General features: G+C 34.6%; 2 protein-coding genes across 3 annotated transcripts in view; both read right to left on the reverse strand.

Annotated features, from left to right (window-relative positions):
* The window catches only part of LOC138932785 (uncharacterized), a 31,156-nt gene extending 12,007 nt beyond the window's left edge, over positions 1-19,149 (reverse strand). Inside the window, exon 1 of one of the 2 annotated variants that reach the window (XM_070294947.1) lies at positions 18,423-19,149. The gene's annotated coding sequence lies outside the window, so the exon portion shown is untranslated. The remainder of the gene's footprint in view (positions 1-18,422) is intronic. The other variant, XM_070294948.1, reaches the window with a different exon arrangement.
* A 2,123-nt stretch (positions 19,150-21,272) lies between these two features.
* On the reverse strand, positions 21,273-23,126 carry LOC138932787 (putative gustatory receptor 28b). Its single transcript, XM_070294951.1, has 3 exons — positions 21,872-23,126; positions 21,554-21,640; positions 21,273-21,468 (listed from the first exon to the last, which is right to left on the reverse strand). The coding sequence occupies exons 1-3, from the start codon at positions 22,928-22,930 to the stop codon at positions 21,364-21,366; spliced, it is 1,251 nt and encodes a 416-aa protein (XP_070151052.1). The 5' UTR covers positions 22,931-23,126; the 3' UTR covers positions 21,273-21,363.
* Positions 23,127-25,976: the final 2,850 nt, after the last annotated feature.

A 25,976-nucleotide genomic window follows, 5' to 3' on the forward strand; every position in this document is an offset into this window, starting at 1 on the left:
TATTGTTATGAATGAGAAACGCAAAAAACTCAGCGAAAAATAGTTCTATATTTTTATGCATATATATGTATAAATTTTTTTTCTGTTTGACTTATTGAAGTCTTATAATTTTTAATGTAGTTGATATTTAATCGCGTCGACGTGTAAGCTCTCTATGTGAGATACCATATGAAAATAATTTATATGTTTATTCCATCAGAACGATATATCTTATATTTTTATATTTTGGATATAATATATGAACGAACAAATACGCGAATTAGAACGTGAGCCGTTCAATTAGGATCAATTTTCCAATTATGTAAATGTGAAATATGTAAAACTGATTGTCCTACGTCTCAATATATGTGACATCTTCTTCTATAGATTCTTTCGTTAATGCGAACTGAGTGATATTAGTTGTTTTAATTCCAAGGTCTTAACGCAATTGTCACAATAAATCTGTTCTATTGCGACGTATGTTTCATAGTTCTTCCGCCACATTCAATGTCGATTATATTATACCTCTGAGTTTCGTTTCGATCACATTATCATAACAAAAGATACGGCACGGTCTGCCACCCATTGGACTCTCTGTTCTCTTAAAACTGTCCTCAAAATAAATTTAACAAGCATCTCATTTCGGCTCATCCTTGATCTACATAAAATACTCGAAATTAAAGGAGATGCGTTGATCGCAGAATAATACAAAATACAGAATAAGAAAAATAATAAAGTTTTATTAAAATAACAAACAATTGTTTTATTCATCTTTTTTTATTGTTTTGGAACAAGAATCAGACACATTAATAACATATCAAATACATTAATACATTAATATTATGGTTTCAAACTTAAATTATAAATATATATCGAGATTACTTCATTAAAAAAAAAAAAGAAAAAGAAAAGATTTAATATAAAAAAAAGGTTCGAGTATTCCTCACGCACAACAAAATGTAAAAATATTGTCTGAAGCAAGTTTAGCTATAACCTCTGATCTCGGGCATGTGCATCAGAGTCTATACATTGCGTCATACATTGTAACGTTAATTCCATTCTGATTGCTGGGTGAGATAATCGCTCTCAGGACGCGGGATCGAAACCTGCCTCAGGTGGCAAAATGAACGTTTTGCATGGGCGGATGTAAAATCTGCTATTTTAGATGCCGGGTGCCGATAGGTGGACGAATATTTTAACAACATTGTGCACGAAGGGGTGATGTGAACACGCGACTGTACACGTGACTTCGCGTGCACATAAAAGTCAAGCTACGAGGACGCGTGCAATATCGTGTTTGTGCATCGAGACTTGTACGCACGGATTAAAGTCATTCGAGTCGGCGCAACTTCGTCATTTAGCATTCTATCTTTTTCTCATATGCAAAAAATTTCCCATTAATTAGAATATTTTGCATAATTGCGTTCACAGTATGATCACGAAATAACTTGATCGTATTTCTCGTGCCTTCCTATAAAATGTATTTATTTCGAATTGACTGCAAATGGTATTTCCAAGTAATTTTCTCGCGATGTATTGAATAATAATTTAGTTGCTATCACGTTTTTGAATTTGACGTTTCGTATAATTAAATTTAATGTGGCTTCACAAAAACATAGGATTGTATATCAAATATTTTCTTTACAAACATCGATAAGTTCCAAGCAGTTTCGATGATGCATTTCGGGGCTTCCTTCCACTCGATTGATATTTGTAGTCTGTATTTGTTCTTACTGTCAATTTTCCTGTTATTATTCTCACTCGAAATTTATTTATACAATAAGGCAATATTTGTTATAATTATTTGCAAAAGCAAACAAATAAAAGTATCATAATACATCTTGATAAAATTTTCTAAAATACGATATAACGAAGAGAATTTTAACTTGCATACAAGATAACGAATAAGTAAACTATAAATTTCCAAGTAATGGTTTCCGTTGTTTGAAATCATGGCTAGAGAAAGAGAGAGAGAGAGAGAGAGAGAGAGAGAGAGAGAGAGAGAGAGAGAAGAGAGAGAGAGAGAGCGAGCGAGCGATTCTAGATAGAATGATAAATTGCGTATCTATTTTAAACAAATAGTAGGAGGAAAGAAGACCTCTACGACACGGAAGAAACGTTGTGAAATAATATAGCCAAGTGATGTAATTGGTGCCACGACAGCAAGGCAAGTCTATCGAGATTTAGTCAATCAATGACGTCAGAACAGCAAAAAATGTCATTATCGCGAATCAGCTCCTTGTAAAACAGGTATTAGACTTCCGAGAAAAGACATATACAAAAAAATTGGGAAATAATATAAGCGAGTGATGTGATTATCATTGACACGGTTGCAAGAAAAATGCGTTGTCAAAACTTAGAAATAGACAGTCACACTGCGAAATGACAAAAAACGTCAAGAGCGAATTGGCGGAATCGTGATAAATCTGTCGTGAGCAGAGATTTCTCTGCTGAATACTTTTGTTTAAATTTTTTTTTTTTTTTTTAAATCTCAATTATATTTAAAAATCTCAATTTTAAAAATGGCAAGATAATCTAATCTGACGCAACTAAATTATTAATTTTTTTAACGATTAAAATATATAACTCCTATGTATAATCGTCTTAAACTTTTTTATTTTGAAACTTCTGTTTTCTCTTCCTTTCATCATATTTTTATATATAAATCAATTTTTAAATTTAGCTTATATTGTACTTTATCTACATATCATGTAATTATTTCGCGTGACTCTTTCCGCTGTTTTCTTTTCTTTTTTTCTCTATTTTCAACTAATTGCTGAGAAAAGATTTTATCCTACTGTATAATGAAATATCGTTGTCTCTCCCAGTCGTCCTCGACGGGGCAATAAAAATTCCGGGCTACAAAACATCAAACGACAGCTGTAGCGTCTATTTTTGGACAGCGAACACGCTCACGCGCGAATTAAAGTGTCTCCACGCGTTCGTGCGTTATTGCGTGCATGGAAAAACACTATCGTGGCAAACGCGAGCGCAATCAAACGCGCACAAACGGAATCGCGCGTGAATTGCAACAAGAAGCGACTTTGCGGCGCCGAAGAGAGGAGGAAAAGTGCGTATGAAAATCGCAAATCAGCGCAGTTTGCCTTCTTATCGAATGTTTTTTCCGCGACGACGGAAACGTGTGCGTTTTCAGCGACGGCGATAAAGACGATATCGCCGATACGCGCTGACGAAATTTACACTGGCGAGGCCAGAGATCTCGATAGCATGTAATAAATGTCATAATAAATGGCACTAGCAATCTAGAGTTCGCATTCCGATCCTAATTCAAATGAGATATTTCGTAATTAATAATTATATGAAATTTTTTAACAAGATGTTTAATTTTACACTTTAACTATCTGCTATTAATATTCATGATTAATTGATCATAAACTATATATCCTTTGTTAAATTTCAGCTATCACTGTTTTATTGTACCGATACACATAGTATATAATAAATAGATTTTATTAATTTTTGGACATTAGAGAAATCAACAATTATTACGCCTCTAAATCTATCATAAACAACAGCATATTCTCATCTATATCGGTAGTATAGTTACAGGTATTAAAATTATGTAATAGAAGCAATGTAAAATTGCGTCTAAGAATCGTATTAGAAAACGCGAGATCGCTGGCTTTCAGCCACAACAACAAGAACAAGTAAACAATTCGTAAAATTCCATACAGATCACGATAAATTGTTTTTATACGAAAAAGAAAAATTTGTCACGAATATTTTAAAAGATTTCATTACAAGATTTTAAATTCTATTTAGGATAAAACGAAGTGCAAAGAATATAACGAAACTATATTTCCACAAATCTGTGCGTAGGACATTATAGTTTTTAGTTTCGCATTATTTCTTTATAATTCTGCTTCATTCTATCATTCAACTTTACTACGAATTCTTAATTATGTTAAAAGATTATTATAATAATAATTATAATAATAATTATAATAATCTTTAATTATATTGCTGTAGTTATCTACGCTATAATTATTTTGATGAGAAATAAAAAATTATTTTTGCTGGAAGAAAAAAAAATACGTACATTATTCTTGAAGAATCGAACGCAATATATAATATTATTGAATGAAAAAAAATTAATCCGTCAATCGATCGAACGATTGTAATCTATCACTTTCCTCGATAAGTTACGACACACGCAAACATACTTTATAATACGCGTTTGAAAGAAAAAAAACGAAATACCAATGCAATATGACGAGCGGCGAGTGTGATTTCTCGCGCGCGATATCGAGAATTATTCGAACCGATATTGATCGATGACTAACATGGAATGGTAGATCGACGAATCGTTAAAATGCATCAAGCTGTGATGTTGTGCCTCAACGCGAAAAACCGTGCGCACCAACAATCTATATAGATAAGAGAAGAGCGTTGACAAATCGTATGCACTTATCAGCCTTATGACGTCACGATGACACTTGTTTGTCATGACCGTGCGATACGATCTACGATATTACAATAAATGTAATTTTCGTACGTATGCCACCGGCTATTTCACATTGCCGCATTTAATATTAATAATATTTATTTATTCTCATTTCTTATTCTATGTGCATTTTTTACTTTTATTATCAATGCGTTAACAACGCACTTTGCTTGAGGATGCAAATAATAAATTCATTCTTACGCGTATTCCGCAACCATTTCAATAGTCCCTTTTTCAAAGTTTTATTAATAAAATAATGAAATACTCTCTTTCGATGTTGCTGATATATTAAAAGATATAATATTTTCTCTTATTTTATCTATAAATATGATAAAAAATTTGAGTAATCTCCTATGAAATATAATTTCTGGATCTCAGAAACTGTAAGATTATTGAACATTTTAATTTGACTTTGATTTTTATCGGATTTTTCATTATATATCAGGCGCAACGATGTAGCACCAATGGAAACTTTTACGCGAAGAGGCTTAGTTGTGTGATGAGTATATATGAACATTGTAGACGCAAATTAATCACTCGATTAGCCCGATCGCTTCTCGCGTGTTTACGCGTAGTGATTGATTTTCTCGGAAAAATCGCCATCGCGATTTATCGTCGCGAAAATACCTTCGTCGACGATAAATATAAATTCATTGCTGGCTAATTAAGATTCATATACTCGCAGCAGAATACGCATACATGTAATAGAGCACTACTCGCGGGCATGTTCGCGAGTATGAGTAGCATGAATGGTGTTAATGGATAACAATGTGTTAAGAAATATTCCGATACCGTTATCGCCGATCTATACCGTTACGGCTATAATTTTCCGAAGAATGTGTAAATTCATTAGCGCATCTTCGACGTCTCCGCGTAAAATGCATTAAAAGATATCTGCGATCGAACGGCGAAGGAAAATAGTCTTGATCGCGACGAGGAAATCCGATGCGGACAGCTCCCGAGAACTGTTTGCCTAGGCGGTGAAGCACGTAATGCTAATTACAAACTAACAACAACAGCTATTGCAATCTTCTCGCGGGACTACTCTGGGATGTAAAAGGAAAATACAAATTGCCGTTGCAAACCGTTGCAACTTGGATATGGCAAATACATGAAGTAGACAATTCGAGTATGGTTAGCATGGAATTTCTGTGTATAAAACCGCTAACTTATATCCTCGCACATTCCAAGACGCATACTTATCCAAGATTGAGTATAACCGCATAGTTGGTATCCGAGTTACTTCTTCTTACCGAGAAATAACTTTTCTATTCCATCTCAAGCTAGTGTGCTCTTCTTCCTTTCTTTGCACGATTGCACTCAGGAGAGTTATCGATTTTCGCGAATAGATACGAGAGAAAAAATCTCGGACGTAAATGTCGCAAGAGCGGAAACCGGATTTCTACACGTGGCGATTTCATTACCACGGAGGAATAGAAAGCCCTCGTGCGTGACAACAATTCGCTACGTGAATACCGGACGATCGCTTTCAGCTTGACTCCTGAGCTCATCGACCGGTTAACCTTGTCCGTATATGAGCGGCGGAGAAATCACCGGTCTTCTATACTCGAAATTGTCCAGGCGTATATATGCCGATTGACCGAAATAAACATGTATGAAGCGCATGAGAAACATACACACCGTACGATTCCGTCAGATTTAAACAACATATACTATATATATATATATTAATTTATGATACGTGATTATAACATGCATAACATGAATATAAATAAAAGTGAGGGATAATTCCACATTCATTAAATTTCGATGTGTATAATGTAAAATAAATACAATACTTTATTAGGATAATAAATCTTTTCGAATCGACTTTGTACAGATACAAATAGATTCTGTTGCACATTAATTTGCATACTTGGAACGTGAAATCTTTATATGTAGATGTAATCTTTAGATGTAACAACAACTTTTACATTAGACTGGAATTGTTGAGATTCGCTTTCTACGCCAACGAAATAATTATGACAATCAAGGGAGAGGGAAGGAATCGCGTCTTTAAAAATTCAAGCTATACAAATTGGATTTTCAGATCTCTCGGCGATGGGAAAGCTCTCGTAAATGCTCTTTCTCTTTTCTTTCACAAGGTACATATTTTATGTACAGTTTCTTTGTCCGGGCAAGTACCTTGGACGAACAAAAGATTATCATCGCGCACTTGACTTCGCGTTCTCTCGATACTCTTCGACCGACGCGCACGCATATTATTCTTAGCGGATAGCTCTGCTCGGCTCATAAACCATCGGCCGCGATTACCACGACGTCATTTTTCGCATTCCATCGCAAACTACATTGATCTAGACCTCCCACGCGGCAGATAAAACGTGACGGATCGTATACCGTTGCATCGCACGGTTCTCTATCACGCGCTCGCGCCGCTTTCGAGCAAATTCCAGTGACCTCGCTGATTTGTTGATCTTGAAATGATGCAAGGTATCTTGTGCAACGGCATCTAACGCTTGCATTACGCAAAACAAAAGCAGCATGATTGATTGACTCGTATCAATACTTTGGATTAAACCGCGCCCTTCAACTCTTAGATATAGCAAAAAACATGGAAGAAATATTGTACATCATAAAAAGAGGGAAAATCAGATATTGTAAGATCTAAGAAATTTATCAATATCATTAGAAATGCCAAATATATCCAGTTTGTTAGAAAAATAAAATTAAGACTGCTGTAGCATAGAAGGACGCAAACTCTGAAAAAATTTTTGTTCGAACATTAAAATCCTCCAAGAGAAGGGGGGTGGGGGGGGGGTGGGATAGGATTATTCTCTGACGTAGGTTTTCACGGAACATTGATCGATTTATAAGTTATATCACGATGCTATTTAGCTGGCTAATTTTTCTTCATTTTTTATTTCTTTTTTTATTACAATCGATAATCTCACGCATAGAAGGAAGCAACACTATGAAGAAAGAAAAGAGTTTCTGATGAAGAAATATAACATGCGAGATGATGCGAATACGAAACGACGCTATTCGAATAAAAAACATGTTTCCTATTTACTTCTTTTACAACGAAGAAATAAAGACGATTATTTTACTTTTCAATTAAGATCAAAGGCACATATTTATGTCTTTTTCTTCGAACGTTTATTATCATCTTATTGACAACTTGTTTTTCGTTTCGTCTCTATTAATTAATTACGACAAATATATTATGAAGCTACTGGCTGGCCTGACGTAAAGATCAATAGCACGAGAGAGACTCGTCACGCTGACGTTTGTGTGCTGTGCACATTCACAGTCTACAATTAATTCAGATCCGTGATCCGCAAGATCCTCCCTCTCTTTTCACCCCAGTTGATGTCTCCTGCCCATATATATGTATGCAACGAGGTGCCCCTACGCGACGGCCACGTGTCAAGGCTCTCTGAATAACTGCAACTTACGTCGCGGAATGCCATAATGTCGCTCTGTCGCGTAAACAAGTTCCGTGCCCATTCCCGCGCCACGTGGCAATGCCTCATCGGCCTCATACGTGCGTGGGTTGTGCGTGAGGGCACGTTTGATGCGACGCGAATGCCAGAAAACGGGGATACAGCTGTCTGTCATACGGGGAGAGAATGTACACGCAGTGTCGATTCAACGCGTTTCGCCTGCCTCCCTCTTCCTCCTTGTCTTACCAATTTATTATACTAAATGCCGTTTCCACGTACGTTACTTGCTTACTTTATTTTTTCACGACCGTTTCTGCCTCTTTTTAAAAATGTTAGAAATATTTTTATCTCTCACACGTGTCTCAACAGAATATATAAAATGTACTGCATGACATGGATTTCTCTGTATAAAAAATTTGTTTTGGGATAATATATTCAAAGGTTTTTTTTTTTTTTTTTCACTAGAATAATTTGTTGCGTCAATTGAATTAAAACATATATTTTATACATGTATTTTATATATGTATTTTTTAGTCTTTATTATCTCTTTTATATCATCGTTGACATTATCATCTGAATGAAAAGTCTTGGTAAGAAAACCTGCTATTTTTTTGAAACAATATTCTCGTTACATCTCAATCCGATAATAATCTGTTGTTTGAATTCTCTAACAATGGAGATTGCCGTAGGATTAAACCAATCTTCACTGTATACTTAAGAGATCGATGTATCGTTGCGCTATTTGGCACGATTGCAATGCGGTAGATCAATAGCCAAGTGCCAAGCGTTCGGAATAGATAAAAAGAACGAAAAAGCAATATTACTATCGGTAAACGAAAATCATTTGTGACAAATAGCCGACTGTAAAATTATGAGAAGATAAGAATGAGACTAGTCTATCTCATTTTACACTTGCACACGGCCGATATCTAATCGCAGATTAATATCATATTAGTACATATGTGATAATGAAATGAACTAACAATTATGTGTAGACGAACGATGATGGCAAAAACCTTGCGTAAGTGAATGAATATAGTCGGATAGTCTCGTTTGCCGAGCGATTCCCACGGCCGGATTCCGCTCCGAGACAGTTCACGTTGTGTCAAGGACAGACCGGCTATTTTGCGCGGGCCAGGTGTGGGTGGAGTGCATCGACCTGCTTACTTGCATACTTATCCGCGCGTGCAATAGCGTCCGCTTGTAGAACTCTTGCATAGCCGCTCATCGACGAGACACGAGCGTAGTTCACCCGGAACGTGAAGGACCACGGGAGACTATTCGGTGGCCGATTTGTCGACGATCGGTTAACCCTTCTATGACAAAATGACTTTTGTGTGTGTGTGTGTGTGTGTGAAAAGGTTTACGGTCGCGAATGCAAACAGTAAAATGTACTTTTCTCAAAGTTCTAGCGAACTAGCTCATATATATATATAAAAAAAAAGGGAAAAATAATAGGACATCTTATATTCCTGCTGACTTACGGTTCCCGAGAAATCTCTCGTGATCCTGGAAAGTGTAAATGGGATTAGAGATTTGTCATTTATGAAAGAATAAACTTCGATTTTATCTTATAAGTGAAGATTTTATCTTATAAATGAAGATTATCTCTAATCTTGATTTTATATATCTGATTTTTCTTCTAATACTAAAATTATAAAGAAGATAAAGAATAATTTAAACTTTTATTAACAATTAGTCGATATAAATAAAACTGACCATTAATCTTGGTCAGTGCAGTACAGTATCGTAGATAAAATCATAGATAGAATCATAATACACGGATAAGTTGTCGCAAAATATATATCTAATTTTTAAATCACAATATTTTGGAATATAAAATATATCTGTGTTTTTACATCGCTAGACGAGCTCAGTATTTATTTACAAAAAAGATATAACTTGTCTATAAGAAATATATTCTTATTTATGAATTTATTTTTCGTGACTGCGTCTATTTATGTGCGCGATTCTGTGCAAATCAAGTGGCCGTTCAAATCAGAAGACAACGTTGTTAGATATTTTCGATTCTCAACGTTGCAACTGACGACTGATTAAATACCACAGTAATAAAAATAGTCGCAAATAAATTCGGTATAGGTGGACTTAATGCATTATATATCGCTAAATAGAAAAGACGTTCGTATCGCTTCTGTATGCTGCGCTTGGCAGCCGATATGATAGCGCGCCATACGTGTGCCAGCAACGTCGAGGCCAATGCAATGCGCGGTCATAATCCGAAAAAAATTCTTGCATACACGAGTTAATCTTTGTCGAGAGAGAGATGGCGGGAGGGGGGAGAGGAGAGCAGGTGGATTGGAGGAGAGAGAGAGAGAACGATGAATCTAACGATGTGACTAGTTCTGCATCTCTGTTATAGCATCAAATTCCGTGTATACAGCGTCACGAAAAAATTTCTTTTTTCATTGCTTTGTATCAAATGTCAAAAGCACTTGACAATTGCCCCCCCCCTTTTTTTTTATATTGTTAACGCAATATTTTCGCGACTTTTTAAAAATTGACAACTACATAATCAATCAAGAATTTTGAATATTTTCTACATAGTTGAAGATTCAGGTTCTATCTATCGAAGCACCACTGTGCTTTTTAAGAAATCTTTGCCAACAGCAAGAATGATTAAGCGAGTATGACACACGCGAGAGTGGCACGAGCTTGTATTTACGCGCTGAACCAACCAAAGAGAGATCAACCGAAGAGAGTGACGTCTCTTACACACGACGAAGTCTGTCGTTGACCAGCATGTGGCTATCAACGGTATAAAAACGGCGTAACGTGACGCTCTGTATACGGAATTCGATGCCATAACAGAGATGCAGAACTAGTCACATTGACTGACGTTGCACCATCGGAGATGCAGCTTGCACTTTCATCGTCTCCATATACGATGACGGTCAGCTGATCGTTGCGTCACACGAACGTGATGCATACTGCCGTTTTTAATCTGCCAAGTAATCAGTTTTTGGTATTTTCGGAAGGTGGCGTCAAAGACTGATAAACGATACACCTGTATGGATCTTTCTGAGATACAAACAGTGTAAAATAATATTTTTGTTCGTTTTTGTCGTTTTTCATTATTCACAGCTGAATAAACTGCGACTGAAAAAAATAATTAAGATAAAAAAAGAACTTCCGTCTACCGGTGCAAATGAGATATAGATAGTGAAATAACCGAGTAACAACATAATTATGGGCGTCTCTTCCTCTATGCTTATTTACAATTAATACAAGGCAAAATTTTATATTTGCAGCTTTGAGATGTGAGGATTTTATTACAGTGTTAAATTACAAACTGTTCGACAATGTTTATTTTTGACGTTCACAACTCGCGGAATACTTATACTTCAATATTCTTCTCTGAGCTTTAAGAATTGCCTACTTAAGAGTGAAACGCATAGTCATAAATATGACAGTTTTGAAGCTGCGTTCGTTTCTAAAGACGTTATAACCACGCTTTGCATAACTGATGCGAACGAATTGTTTCAAAGAGTAGTCACACTGTTGAACCGTTACTCTCGTGCATGACGACGACTTCGCTTATACGGTTCTCTTCGAAGTCCTAGAAGTCTAACTTACAAACATGTAGCGTCGAAAGAAAATCTATTTTGTTCATTGATATATATAAAAATTTATATATATATAAAGTTCTTGAAAAATCAAAATATATTTTAATAACATTTAAATTTAATTGTGTTGATTAATATATTAATATTAGTAGATGTTATAAAAGAATGCATGAAGCTATTTTGCTTTGATGTTATTTTTCGACGTATGCGATTCCATTTTTTTCCTATTGATTTTTTTGAAAAATAATTTAAAATTAAATTAAATTAGAAAATTCTTTATCTTTCTAATGATATTTGTATCGCAAAGTTTTTTCGCGAAGTTTAATTTGTTTATCAAATTACTGCTAAATATGATTAAAAATATGATTAGTGTATATAAATCGGGGCGAGCTATAAATACACCTAAACTTGATCAATTTGCGTTTCATTTACTTAGAATCAAATAATACGAATATCAATAACACTCGATGTTTTCTTTACAAAACATCGGTATTTTTTATCTTATCGGTATCGCAATGATAAATTAAAGCGAAACAATGCAGATAAATGAGAAATATATGTATTTTGAATATGTATTTTCAGAGTAAATGAATATGTGTCTGTGTGATGTGGAAAATGTTACACATCGAGATGTATCGCATGCAAGATATATTGTATGATTTAAAATGTCAAAATATCCGATTATATATTTTCAATTCACTGATATATATTTTCTTGTTCACTTGAGTGTTGATACCTTCTCCGCAGTTATCGACACTCACTAAAAATATCGATGTCCCAGTTTCAATTTATAAGCGTCTCTAATCGGTTTATCTGTATGTTCGTATCTCGCAGAGAAACACGAACGCAAATCTGTTGTTTTTATTTTCCATGTTGTATTTGCAATGATAATGGACACATTGACACTTGATAATTCCAAGATTGAATGCACTTAAATTTTAATTAAAGATAAATCACTCCGAAAAATCTTGGAACAAAATTAATATTTTAAAATGCTTTGCCAACTTCTTATGCGTACTTTTTAACTGCGTCCAAAAGTATTCTCAGAATTTTCAGTCGAAAAATACGAAAAGATATTTAAATAAATTTATATATAATTTGAGAGATTAATTCTCTGTCTATGGAAACATCGGGAAACGCAGCTGGCCCCAACGTCAGTGGCCGCGCTTAATTTAATTCGGCGACACGTGCATGTCTTCGTCGGCGCCTATAAACGGGCACTTGCGATACAGATCACTTCCGGGTGCCTTCTAACCCGTTTAGAGCTCTTTCTCTGTTTCTCTTTCTGGCACCTCGTGACCTCTTCGCGAGCAGTATGACAGCGAGTCATCATCAACACGCGTCATCGTGATTACACGCCATGTCAACGTAACTCACGATGACATATGTATGTATACCTCGGAAATATACGAAAATAATTTTGAAAAAGCAATTGATTGTCTGGGGTATGAAAATTTCTAAGATTTATTTCATTTTGATTCAATACTAAAATTAAGAAAATCAATGACACGTGATAGCTAAGCTACATTATATTTAATACAAGCAATTAAATAATTAACAGAGACACCATGTATATTGCGTGTGCTGGTTTATCGAAAAATTCGAAGAAGCGATTTCGCATGCCTTATTATCATAAACAGCAGAATATTATTGCATAAATGTTCTTTAACGCACGCACGATCACATCTTTATTAAAAACTTAAAAATCCCCGGTGTATATCGCGTAATTATCACTATGTAAGTGTACGTCGTCGCTACATTCATAAAAAAATAATACTTGTTTACGTCGATACGTCAAAAAAATTATACTTATTTACGTCACGTCATGCGCGATAACAGACACAGCCACTCTCTATATGACTCATAAATGCATATAATAATCGAGATCGAAAATATTTGAGTATTTACCGTGCGATTAAACTCCAAAATTCTTAAATAACATAAAAAAAAATTAATGACAAAATTTTTGAATAATTTAAAAAATAGCCATTGTCATGATCAATAAATATAAATATATAGTAGAAATGACACGATTAAAAAAAAACCTATTTACTTAAATAGATAATTGTAAGATTGATCAACATACATTTCTATTATGTATCCATGGGAGAATAAATAATTTTTTTAGTTTTTCCACATTTCTCTCCCAATCTGCTTCAATAATCGACATGTATTAGCGCGTCATATTCAAAAATTAGGATCTTAACTATCGTTACGCTAACGAAAACAATTCGGTACGAATATCAAACGCTCGTCAATTTGCTACAATGAGTGATAAATGCAAAGTGTACAGTAGTTATATAATAATACAATATATTCATTGAAATGTATACGACTTCCTATATCGAATATATATATATATATTCGAATATTATCCGTAGATAATACTATTTTAACATTGTAAAATAAATTATCACTCGTATTTATTCATATATATTATATATATATATATATATATATATATATATATATATATGTGTGTGTGTGTGACAAAATAAACTTTAAAAGACTTTTTTATTTGAAGTAAAAATCAATAGATAAATACGACTGATTCTTTATTCTGAAATGTTAAAATAGAATTATCTTATACATGTATATATGAAAGAGAGAAGTACGAAGAAAATATAGATAAGGACAGATAAAAAAGATTAAGAGAACAGTATCCCTTCGTTTTTAAGTAGTTATTTTCTCATTGAATTTAATTAAATAAATTCTAGTAATGTGATCTAATATCCTCAGAAGGAAAGTCGTTTCCCAATTTGAGAGAAAAAGATGTTTATCGCAAACACACACACTCTTTCTCTCGCACTTAAAATCTTTACCGAATGCTTTACATAACGGTTTCCGTGGAAACATTTATCCTAGTAGAAAAATATGCATCGGTCAATGACAAAGCGCAGCCGTTATTCGTACATAAGTCTAATAATTCTGTTTGTTCCAGCGGACGAGGCGAACAGCAACTGACTCACGCACTCGCGACTCACCGCGCAACCTAGATCCGATTTTATCTCCGTGCTATAACGCGCCGTGCATCGTGTCATTATGTGGTTTGAGAAAAACAACGTGTCGCCGTGCGTCGTATATCGTAAGTATATCCTTGGGCATTTGTAGAAAATTATTATCTTTCCGCTCTTTTATGAATGAAACGTCCGCTTTCGTAAAGCGACGTAAGGAGAAAGCGCGCGAAACTACTTACTTGCCGAATCGGCGATCGCGATTTCATCAGCGCCCGGAGGGTCACGAGCAGGATCGGCTTTAGACATATAAAGAGCCCGATCGACGGTTCTTGACTCTTTCATTTTCTTATACCATATCTTGGCCGTGTTTATTGTAAAAAATTTAATTAATTTCATACGAAAATTAATCAAATTGAAAATTTGGAGGATAATGAGAGAGAGATGTGTAACGGCCATGCTTACGAGTATTTACATCGGTGAGACTGCATTATCTTTTTTCTGCATTAAATTTTCTCGATAACATCTAAATAAACGCACATATCTCGATTCGCCTCGAAGTCCGAGAAAAGTGAAGAACGCATAATGAATGCACGCCTCATGATGTCAACGGGGTCGTCATTTGCGTGCGAATCACACGCGTGTGCATTCGTTGCGCATATACCCGGGCTCTTTTCGTTCCGCATAATTAATGCTACGGAATGAAAGGTAACGTCACGAATCGAAAAGTTTATCGAAACTCTACATGCCCGAGCTCCGGATTGTGTCGCCGTTAGGCTGCGAGACAGGAATGAAGCAACGCGAAGTGTAGCAATCGGAACATACACGGAGATATATGAGATAAATGGAAAGACTTAACGATGTAATTGGAAGTGTAAACTGCGCAGAATCAACATCGGCCGTAATTCGAAAGCGATATATTCGGCTGATGTAAATCGAATTTCTAATCGTGCAATCAAAACGCCGCATTTTCGTGTAAATATAAATATACAAGATGACAAAATTAGAATAATAATTCCCAATCGCGTGAGCTTTAAACTATACGTTATTCGCGCGAAATCTATTTGCTTGAAACTAGGTATAGCGCGTCTCAAGAAATTAACTCACGAGTTAATAAATATATTATCTAAACTCATATTGCGCAGCGTCGTAAACGACCTCGAAAAGGATGAATCGATTAATTATAACAAAAGGTATTGAATTACGATATGTTTCCCCAAGCGAATCACATTCACTCGATATTAGTTCCGATCGACTGGAATCGTGACAATGACTATTACGGGCAAGGCCAAGCGATAGGCACGAACGGAGGCGGATCTCGAAAAGAAGAAAGCGGCCGATGATAAAAATGAAGGCGTGGGCGTCGCTATTTTCGATAAAATAGCGGGTCCGCATTCCTTCGGGTTTGCTTCACGTGCGTATTTCGTATTTTCGCAATTCCTCGCAATATAATCGCGCGAGCGCAATTATCGCGTCGGTCATAACTTTGAAAATCGATTCTCATGTTATGGTTCGAGCGCCTCGCATAAACTTCGCGATAAACCGTGGAAATGGGAATAGACAGACTATTAAAGGCTTGTTTAAATTATTTAATACCGGCAGAATCTTTTAATTAATTAATTTAATAAATTTGAAGAAATTGTAACAAAAAAAAAATCGACTATTTTTCAGACAGAAAAAGGGGTATTGATTGCGATGCGTTTATTTCAAACGAATTACTGAATAGAAAGACTTTCTTTAACATATATATTTTATTATGTATAATATGCAAAACTACTGGATGCAAGATTATTCGTAAAATTTTGTGTGCGAGAAAAAAAAAAGCGATAATCTTTCAGTTAACCCTGGGAAGTAGGCGCGTGTAGACGGATAAGACTACGCTTTCGCGAGCACATTTTTAATCGCCGCGCTTTTATAGCGCGCATGTGACCGTACGGTGGATAATAAATGCGACGTACAATGATAAATGGCGTATAACACACCACGATTTGTCTAGATATACGCATGCATCGATGCGTTTGTAAAATCGCTTATTCGCTATCCCGACGATGCGAGAAACAATAATTCATTGTACGATCTGCTCATGTATCAAAACTCGACGCGAGAACTCACACACTTTTCATTCGGATCATTCTGACGCGTTGGATCTATACGGATTCGAAAAAACCTTGGATGAAAATTAAAACATCTCGTCCGTATGTATATGCAAGTTTTACCGAAACAATAATCGCGTGCCTATCGCTCGCTATTTATTCATGCCGAATTTATCGAACGACAATATTAGCACAAGTTGATTCAATTCGTCTTCGACGAGCGTCTTTAATGCATTTCGCATCCGTTGTATCGCCTGTATGTACGTCACATCAATTCTGCTCGATGATAAACACGAATAGAGCAATGAGTGTGAATCAAATAATGATTGACGTTGCTCGTTATGTTTATTTGCCGGCGATAAAATTGTAGCTAAGAAGACAAACAAATATATATTGTAAAATAATTAAGAATGTCGAAAAAATAATATTCAAATTTGTCAGTTTTGATTTTTTCAGCTGTGAAGTAGATAAAATTCATTACGAAACTGAATGGAATAATCAACAACAAAAGTGCTACAGTAGATAAAGATGTCATTGATCGAGAACAAATATTGAATAGATTTAAAAATTATCTAAAATAGAGAATTGGATAGAGCCTCGGGAATAATTCGAGATAGAAGAGTGCAGCTCTCTTTCTCTCTCTCTCTCTCTCTCTCTTCAGAAGTCAAGCTGGTATGAGAACTATTCGATGCGTATTGTCGACAATTAGACGACTCATTGTCGCGTTCATAAATTCTCGTTAATCTCTGTTAACCGTGTAATAACTCAAAGACGCTATTGCGCGGTCGAGCACGTCTAACGGAAACGTCATATCTATCACGTCGCTTATATTCTGCAAAAAGTTCACTGACTTCCGGCGCGATTTCCCCGCATGTGAAACTTCAATTAAACCTTTCGTAACGACTCGAATCTTTATGAACTTTTATATATATATATATATATATGTGTGGATCTTTTAATTGATGTATTTGTTAATATTTAGACTTTTCCAGAAATATTTATTTAAATTATTCTTAAATATAAATCGATTAAAAAATGTATTTTTGTTTAGAATCATGATATGCTCAAAGATTTCACGGCGATAGTTTATTCGATAGTTTCGCTGAAATCGTTTAATTTTTTCAATATCCGAATAGGCGACCATCGCTACTTTTATATGAATTAGACGAATCACGCATTTTTATTTATGATGAGAGACAGTGCCTTAACAATTCCGCAAAGTGCGCCAAATGCTTTATCCGCAGCTCTTGGCACTCAGTAGGATTGACGATACAAGAGTCGCGCCGACATAAATATAGCATGGGCTCAATCTTCTCTGTTTTATTGTCCGTGTGTCGCCGTTTTCTTAATGATAATTTTTAAATAAAACTGTTACGATATTCATTTGCAAACATATTACCTTAAATATTTTGTAAATTTCAAGATAGATGATATGAATTTATTTGATATATATATATATATATATATATATATATATATATATATATATATCAAATATATTATTATATATATATAATAATAATAATAATAATAATAATAATAATAATAATAATAATAATAATAAGCGGCGTCTTTAGTCTTTAACTTAATGTGCCGAAGGAAATAGTCAATTTCCGAGCTAAACGAATAGATAAACATTATATCGAGATAATAACCACGAGTTTTAAAAGCGCCCGACAATTAACTTGTTGTGTAATAAGTAGCTCTAATTACAGTTTGCTGCGTACGAACAGCTGAAAATTGCCCAACGCTCGGTTATACGTGACAAAGTTTAACCAGACGAGATAGCGGATGATAACCCGTTTCTCGAACATCGTTATCGATATTGATTTATGGACGAAACTAAACAATCGTAATGACAATTTTTCTGATTGTAGCTATTGTGGGAGGCCACCGCGCTTCACGAGCAGCTAATGAGAGATATACATATACCGGTAACTTACTCTTCATCGGGAGACGGAAAATGAGTCTCAAGAAACGCCCTTGCGTCTCTTGAAGCGCAGCTGCAGCGTAGATCGGCGACGCTCTTCTCATGCGCGAATTAAAGTCGCTACATCCCACTCGCTCGCCGATTACGTGTCCGGTTGTTTATATCCCAGACAGATCTCTTCGTCGTCGTGTGCTCGCTACCGTGAATGTGAATACGAAAAAAGAGCCCGTGGCGCGACGACGGCGCGGCATTAAAAATCCGCGGGCAAGGCCGCGTTTTTGCATTGATCAGGTACGAGATCGGATGGCGCTCACTCGCGAATCTACATCCGCTGGACCTGAACCTCGAGCACGAACACACGAGTCCACCGTCCGTTTTGCGTTTTATTCAAGTCCCGATTTGTTCAAGTTCGACGCGATTGCGATTCTTTTCACATAAACGTGAAGATCACACAATTGTGCTATATACGCACATAAATCATGTCACTCTTGCACTGATTTTCACGTTATTCTCCTTTAACGAGATCGTTTTCTTGTTCTTGTCTTTGTTTTCTTTTTATGTCTCCGTTTCACCGCATTCGAAGCTCAATTTTTTTATCGCTCGCTTCAAAAAACACGATATCAATCGGCTGATTTTAATTCGCGAGAGAAAAATCACGGTGAACGAACATACGAGAATAACAAATCCCCAACGTTCTCTCGGCGCGGCGGTCGGCGCAACACTGACAATTGCGTATCGGTCAAAGAGAGGCGCCGCCGCCGCCGCAGCGTACGATGAGCCGGGCTCGCGCAATCGCGCGATCTACGCGCTCGCTGCGCGTCCACTCCTCACCTCCCTTTGTACTGCCGCCATCGTCGCCGCCAGAATTAGACAAAAGAACGGAACTTTGGTTCCCTGAAAGAATCGCGTACGCACGCTAATATTAATGTGTAAGATTTTGTCGCACGTTGCATGTCCATACAAGCGGTCGATGCGAATACAGTTCGCGTATCCGTTCGTGTGTCCGCGTGTAAATGCAATACACATATACATGTACATATAATACATATATCGCAGACACTGCGATGGTACAGTGTTCTATAGATTGAATAAAGTAAATCATCTTTTATTTATGCGTTCTTTTTGGCGAGTTTGGAATCGATAGCGATAACGAGAAAAATCGAATTTTTTTCGGTATTAATAGCTTTGAGAAAAAGTACGTCATCTTGTGTAGAGACAATAATATAATGTTATTCTGTTTGAAAAATGTTTCTTATCAGGATGGTACGTGATACATGTAACTCAAATAATTGATATAAAGTTATAATCGTCGGTTATTTTAACAATAAGAAAGTTATTCATTTAGAACCTGCTTATCATTGTATTATTTAACATCAATGTGTTTTTAACATAAACTCTTTACAAATCCTTTGTTTTCCCACTTTATATTCTGTTGACAGTTTTTAATTTTTTATATAGATCGTTTTTCTAGATTCGCGACGAAAACGACGCATATTTTATGAGTACGCTGATTTCACAATCGCAATCTATTCAAATTGCTGGAATATATTTGTCTGAATTCGAATCAATGTTCAAAGCGAGATTAAACAACGTATTGTAAATTACTTAAACTAATTTATTTGACCGATATTCGCGGGTATAGTGTGTACTTATATCGAGACTCATCTTTGCAAAGTTTTGTGCCGCTCACACGTACGGTAAACATCTGTTGTCTATTTGTCACGATTCTCGCGTCGCGATATTAAAGTAGGATTGGAATCATTAACGCATTTAGCCTTTTAATCTAAATTAATCTTTGCGACTATGTTAGGATATTATCGCGCAATAAAATGTTAACCTTGACGACAATAGCGATCCGGCTACACCCTGCCATACCTCAACACTAAATGAAAACTTCTTCGTGGTTGCTGCCATCGCTATTAAATAATACAAACCGTAGTTGATACACCTATTATTATTTCACATATGTAATATTGGCTCATTACAAATTATTTCTTATTTCATATGCGCGTTTCCATGAACTCATTTTATTATTATCTACTTTGTTCAACTATTAATCGTAGACGTTATTGAAGCTGGCATTTTCATCTTTTTTTATAAATACGAGATAAAGTTAAATCGTTTCGAGATAAGTCATTATTACTTTAAAATGCGAAATATGCCCTTATTAATAGAAGTCCTAGGAAAAAAAAATTTTTTTTGCGATCGCGACAAAACGATAGGATCAAAAGCTTTCATAAGTCATTCGCTAGCGATAAGAATTCTGTGGCGAATATGAAGCAAATATTTGAAAAGTACATGTATACGTCGTAACTTTCAATAGCGCAATCTGTTCCTGTGGAGCACAGAGTTTGAGATATAATACTGTAGGATCTCGAAGATAGCGTTTCTCGTTGATTTTTTTACAGACCTAATATCGCCACCGATATGTGGCGTCAATGAAAGAAATTTCAAATAGAAAAATTTAATCATTCTTTTATTCATATCTGCATTACTAAAAGTTACATTGATAATCGTTGCATAACATAACGTACGATATGTCATCTGATAGGATTTGAAATATTTTTTTGCATTTCAGAAATAAGAATATCAAATTGTACTGGCTTATTAATATTTGCATTAATTCATTTTAATGTTGTCGCAAGAGCGATTTTTAGATTATATGATATACATTTAATGTGTACAAAGTACAACATTATTTTATTATTCAATATTTTAAAAGTTTATTTGCAGTTGATTGTTGACATATATATAGAGAAAGGGATATAAGATTTTTAATTGTCTCCGTATATAATGCATATATACACGTGTCTCTATACAAATATAATACATTAAATGATAAAATATTCTATTCGTTACAATATGTATAAAAAAAAATATTTCCAAACATTATATTACAATATATTATATTTAAAAACATTTCTTTGTTTGAGATTATGTGTGCTTTCTTTTAATTAAATTATATGGGTGATATTGATTGTAGCTTTTCCGCTGCAAGTATGCGACGTGTATAAGAATTGTATTAAGATTAATAAGTACGTGGTGATGCTACCCACTATCTACAAGCAAAATTACAAGATAAATGATATACTTTTATTATTAATATTTAACGAATTATATATATAATATATAACGATTATTTACTGCAGTGAGGAGTGTCGCGTCCACATTGAGACCCTTCGCAGAGAATGCATTTTCTCGATGCAGTATTTGCAAAGAAAACAATTGTAACTGTAATGCCAAATCGTGCAATAATTAAATAAAGGATTTGAAAACGTTAATAAATATGCATAAAAAATTTAAATATAATAAAATTACATTTACTCGTTTTTCATGAGAATTAAATTATATAAATTAAATTATATATATTTGAAAGAGAGAATGTGAAAAATTATATACATATATTTGAAAAAAGATTAAATTATATATATTACAAATTAAATTATATATATTTTATGCTACCTCGTCTTTGATCTGCTTATCGCTGGTATTGATAAGCACTTCGTGAACGGTAGTGCCAATTTCCAAAGCCTGGTCCTTGCCGGTCTCGCAAGCCCACACTATCAACGCTAATTTCATAGAGTAATACAGGATGGACGTGATATAATACGAATACCAGATCTGTTTTTCCAAATTGATGAGAGGTACGCCGTTTTGTCGTTGCACTATATAAAAGTATAGGCTGAAAGTGATCTCGGCGAAGGTCATGACTATGGTAGCGAGAATCTGTAGACTGAAAACCATGTTCAACATCTGTACCGCATCGCTGACTATGAGATGCCGTTTCTTCAGAGCCTTGAGTTCCATCAACAGGAACGGATTTCTCTGCTCGTGATAGATCCGTCTAAGGAGATGCGGTTCATCGTTTATCACGAGTTCCCGCAGATTTGCCAAATTTTCGTTGATCTTCGTGAAACAGGCCTTCAATACACAAACGCAATTCATATACAGCATATCCATCTGAAAGACTAGCAGAGTGTTATACAGCGCAAAGACCTTGGCGAAGATGTCAAGATAATTTGCGGAGTAACAGTTCGGCGCTTGTCCGATTAGAAAGATGAAACCGAAAATGTCCTTGGCGTGGATTAGCCTAGATAACTTCTCATATGTTTCTGGGGGCAGTCTTGACGAGATATCCAACACAGTCTGGAGCAGGCGCATTCGCGGACCGCTCAGGATGTACGTGACGATTGTTATAAAAGCGCCTAACAAGTAGTAGCAGTTACCCTGAAGAGCTCCAGGTACGCCGGCGAACTCGATCCTTCCGGAGATATCGATCTCATAAAACATCGTCAATCCGTAAACGCAGAAGATGCAGATGACAACGGTCGACAGAATGTAGCGCGGTCTAGAAGTCTCGAAGGTTGAACCGTTGATCTTATACGGAAATATTCCGAGAATCCGGCAGAAGAGAAAGCAAGGATACATCAGGGATAGAAAATCCGTCGCGTGAAACAGCCGCCATTTTTTTCGCACTTTGCCCTTGGCTCTTCCTTGAAACTTTGATGACGAATGGAACATGATCAGCGGAATGTCATGGAAGAATAACAATCTAAATCGTAAACTAAAATAATTATTAATCACATTATTAATGCACTTTCAGCATCAATACAAGCTCGATCGCGAGTGTAGCTTCTTTTCTGAGTTTAGCTTCTGAGTTCGCCTTTTCGCGACGAATGCGTAAATGGACATAGACTCTTCGTGATCTCTGTCTATATCCGGCGAGTTTAAGTTTAAAACTACGAGGAATTCCTGTATCGTATAGCAAGACAGAAGACATAGGGATCATTTGTTAGCCGTGAAGTAACCATGGCACTCTTCGATCGGTACTTGTCACCCCTGGGATGCAGCGCCTAAAGTAATGATGTGTAATTGCTGTGACATACGACTCATCATCTTGCGCATCTAGATCGCGCACAAGGCGAATCATCTATATACGCGAAACAGGAAGCATCTGTATACACCAAACAGGTTGCGCAATATCCACGTGACTCAGTAGCTCTCAAAGATCCGTTAATAACGGCCGTCTGATTTCATATTTCATATTTATATATATATATATATATATATTTATATTGCGTGTACAGGATGTTTGACATTATTATGCATCCATAAATCTCTCCGAGATCTAATATCATCTCTGATCCTATTATCGTAACATTAAATATAAAATTTTTTACTCAATCTAAAAAATATACTGCCATCTAAATATTTATTCTTCAAGCTTAATTTACACAGATAATGATGAGTTCAAATTATTTTCGCAAATCTATTAAAACGAATTATATTTATATTGTACATAATATTATACACTAAAGCGCTGTTGAATTACGCACGCCGCACGTGTTTTGAGAAACACTGATATAGATCGCCGTGAAAGGCATATGCGTAACGAATGTAATGTTGATAAACCGAGTTATGATGCAAGGACAATGCTATTATCTAGATTAAAATTAATCGACGTATTCCCTCGACTGATGAAATTGTTAACAAGTACATTATGGTCTATACACAACAAATTACTTCAAGCTGACTGGTTTTTTTTTTTTTTTTTTTGTTCTAGCGATAACAAAAGGGATGAAATGCACAAACATTATCATTACGATAATGCGTCGATCACATTACGTCTTAACGAAACTTCATCAAATTATCGTTGACAACTTGAAGGACAAACGTATTTCTAACAAGTTGTTCGATTTGTTTTCGGAAATTAAACATTAAACATCCACTTTAAATATGATTATGTTCTTACTTTAGATAAAAGACATGAAAACGACTCAAACAAAAAGTTCATTAATAGAAAAATAAAATAGAAGTATCAAATTTTTAAATCGAAATAGCTTGCAGCAAATTCTAAATAATAATATATGTAAAAGTATTCCCCAAATTTTATCGCGTCTTCTTTAATTTATGGATTCTTTGATCAATTAAGAACTGATTTTTTTCTTTACAAGATAGTCGAGATATCCAAATGATAGGTTAAAGAATTTACAGATGAAGGGAGAAAGACATTTTATATATCAGAGATAACTATAGGATTGCCATACAGACTTGTTTATTTGATATTTTAGTCTATACCTTGTAATTGATCGTCTCTTATAGTTACAGATTATTTGTATCAGACACACACGTACATGTTTTATTCCTTATCGTGTTTTTTATATTATTTTTATGTTTCATTTTCGTTTAAAGCCTAGAAATTGTAAAATTGCATTTGTAAAGTAGACAAAATAATTGTTATTACATTAGAAATTATTATAAATAACGCAATCGCGTTATAATCATAGAAAGCCTTATAAATAGCATAATTGCCTTATATTCGTTTTTAAAGCCTCTTTTGTGCATATCTTCTTGCGATGAGCGCAATAATTACTTTGCACTTTTTGAAATGTAAAGACATATTAAGCGTATTTAAAATTTATAAGCTATTTAGCATAAACGCATATTTATCATATGTTTCTGCTTATTTGAATGTTCTCCATACAATGCATATATTGTTTATGCGCAAAGTTTCAATTTATGCGCGAGCATTTTACGTAATTTTGTTTGGTTTGGTGCACTTGCGCTATGAATTTCTGTTTTACATGAATATTTCCGTCTTATTGTTAAATATTTCTACGTATTTACGCACGACGTTCCACATAAAGTAGCATGCTTATTACTTTACTTAGCTCTTTATAATGTAACGATAATAATCGTACTAACAATATTACAAACAATTTATGCATAAAAATGCGATACGTCTTTGAAAGTATATCTAGGAAGAATCTTTTGAGATATATTTACGTATGATTTTAAATTATTAGAGAATAAGAAATTATATAATAAAAATGACATTATGTGTGCGTGAAATGAAGAGAAAAACATTTCAAGTTATTAGACAGCATATTTTGGTTCATGTATACAAATAAAAATGTGAGATCAATATTTTTTTAAATATTAATTTTATTTAAAAAATATATTTCTTTAATATTTTGATACATATTACAAGGTGTATAATTATACATCTTGAAAATGAGAAATCGATGTAGAATTTATTTGAAGAAAAAACTTAGAATATGCTATTAAATTTTTCTCATTTCGTAATATAATTTTCAAGTTTGTCCCAATAAAATGTCAAAATTATTTATCAATATATATCGATATAAAATGATTTATAGGTAGCTGAAACAAGATATTTTTAAAATTCTCAAAAACTTTGTATTCATTGCAATTTATCTACAACAGCTGTAACGATTTCTATGTAAAAAGACACAAGTTTTTAAAGGATTCGACCTATTTCATATTGAAAATGTTCGAGAATAATTAATTATTCAAAATATTTTGCAACATATGATCATTATCGATATATATAACTGATTTATAACAGACGCATATATATAAACAAGATAAAAGAAGATAATAAAAAATATGTCATTAATATGTAATGGCAGAAGAAAAAAAATTTTTATTATGAGTTTAAAAAAAATTATTTGTATAGTCAATATATCCTTTCTGCATATTCATTCTAAAAACAATTAAACATTTTGTTAGAATTTTATAATATTTTTCTTAATTCGATACTACG

This window comes from Polyergus mexicanus, unplaced genomic scaffold, assembly GCF_030449975.1.
Source record: "Polyergus mexicanus isolate NDT 795.1 unplaced genomic scaffold, iyPolMexi1.0 SCAF_4, whole genome shotgun sequence".
NCBI classification, from domain to species: Eukaryota; Metazoa; Arthropoda; class Insecta; order Hymenoptera; family Formicidae; genus Polyergus; species Polyergus mexicanus.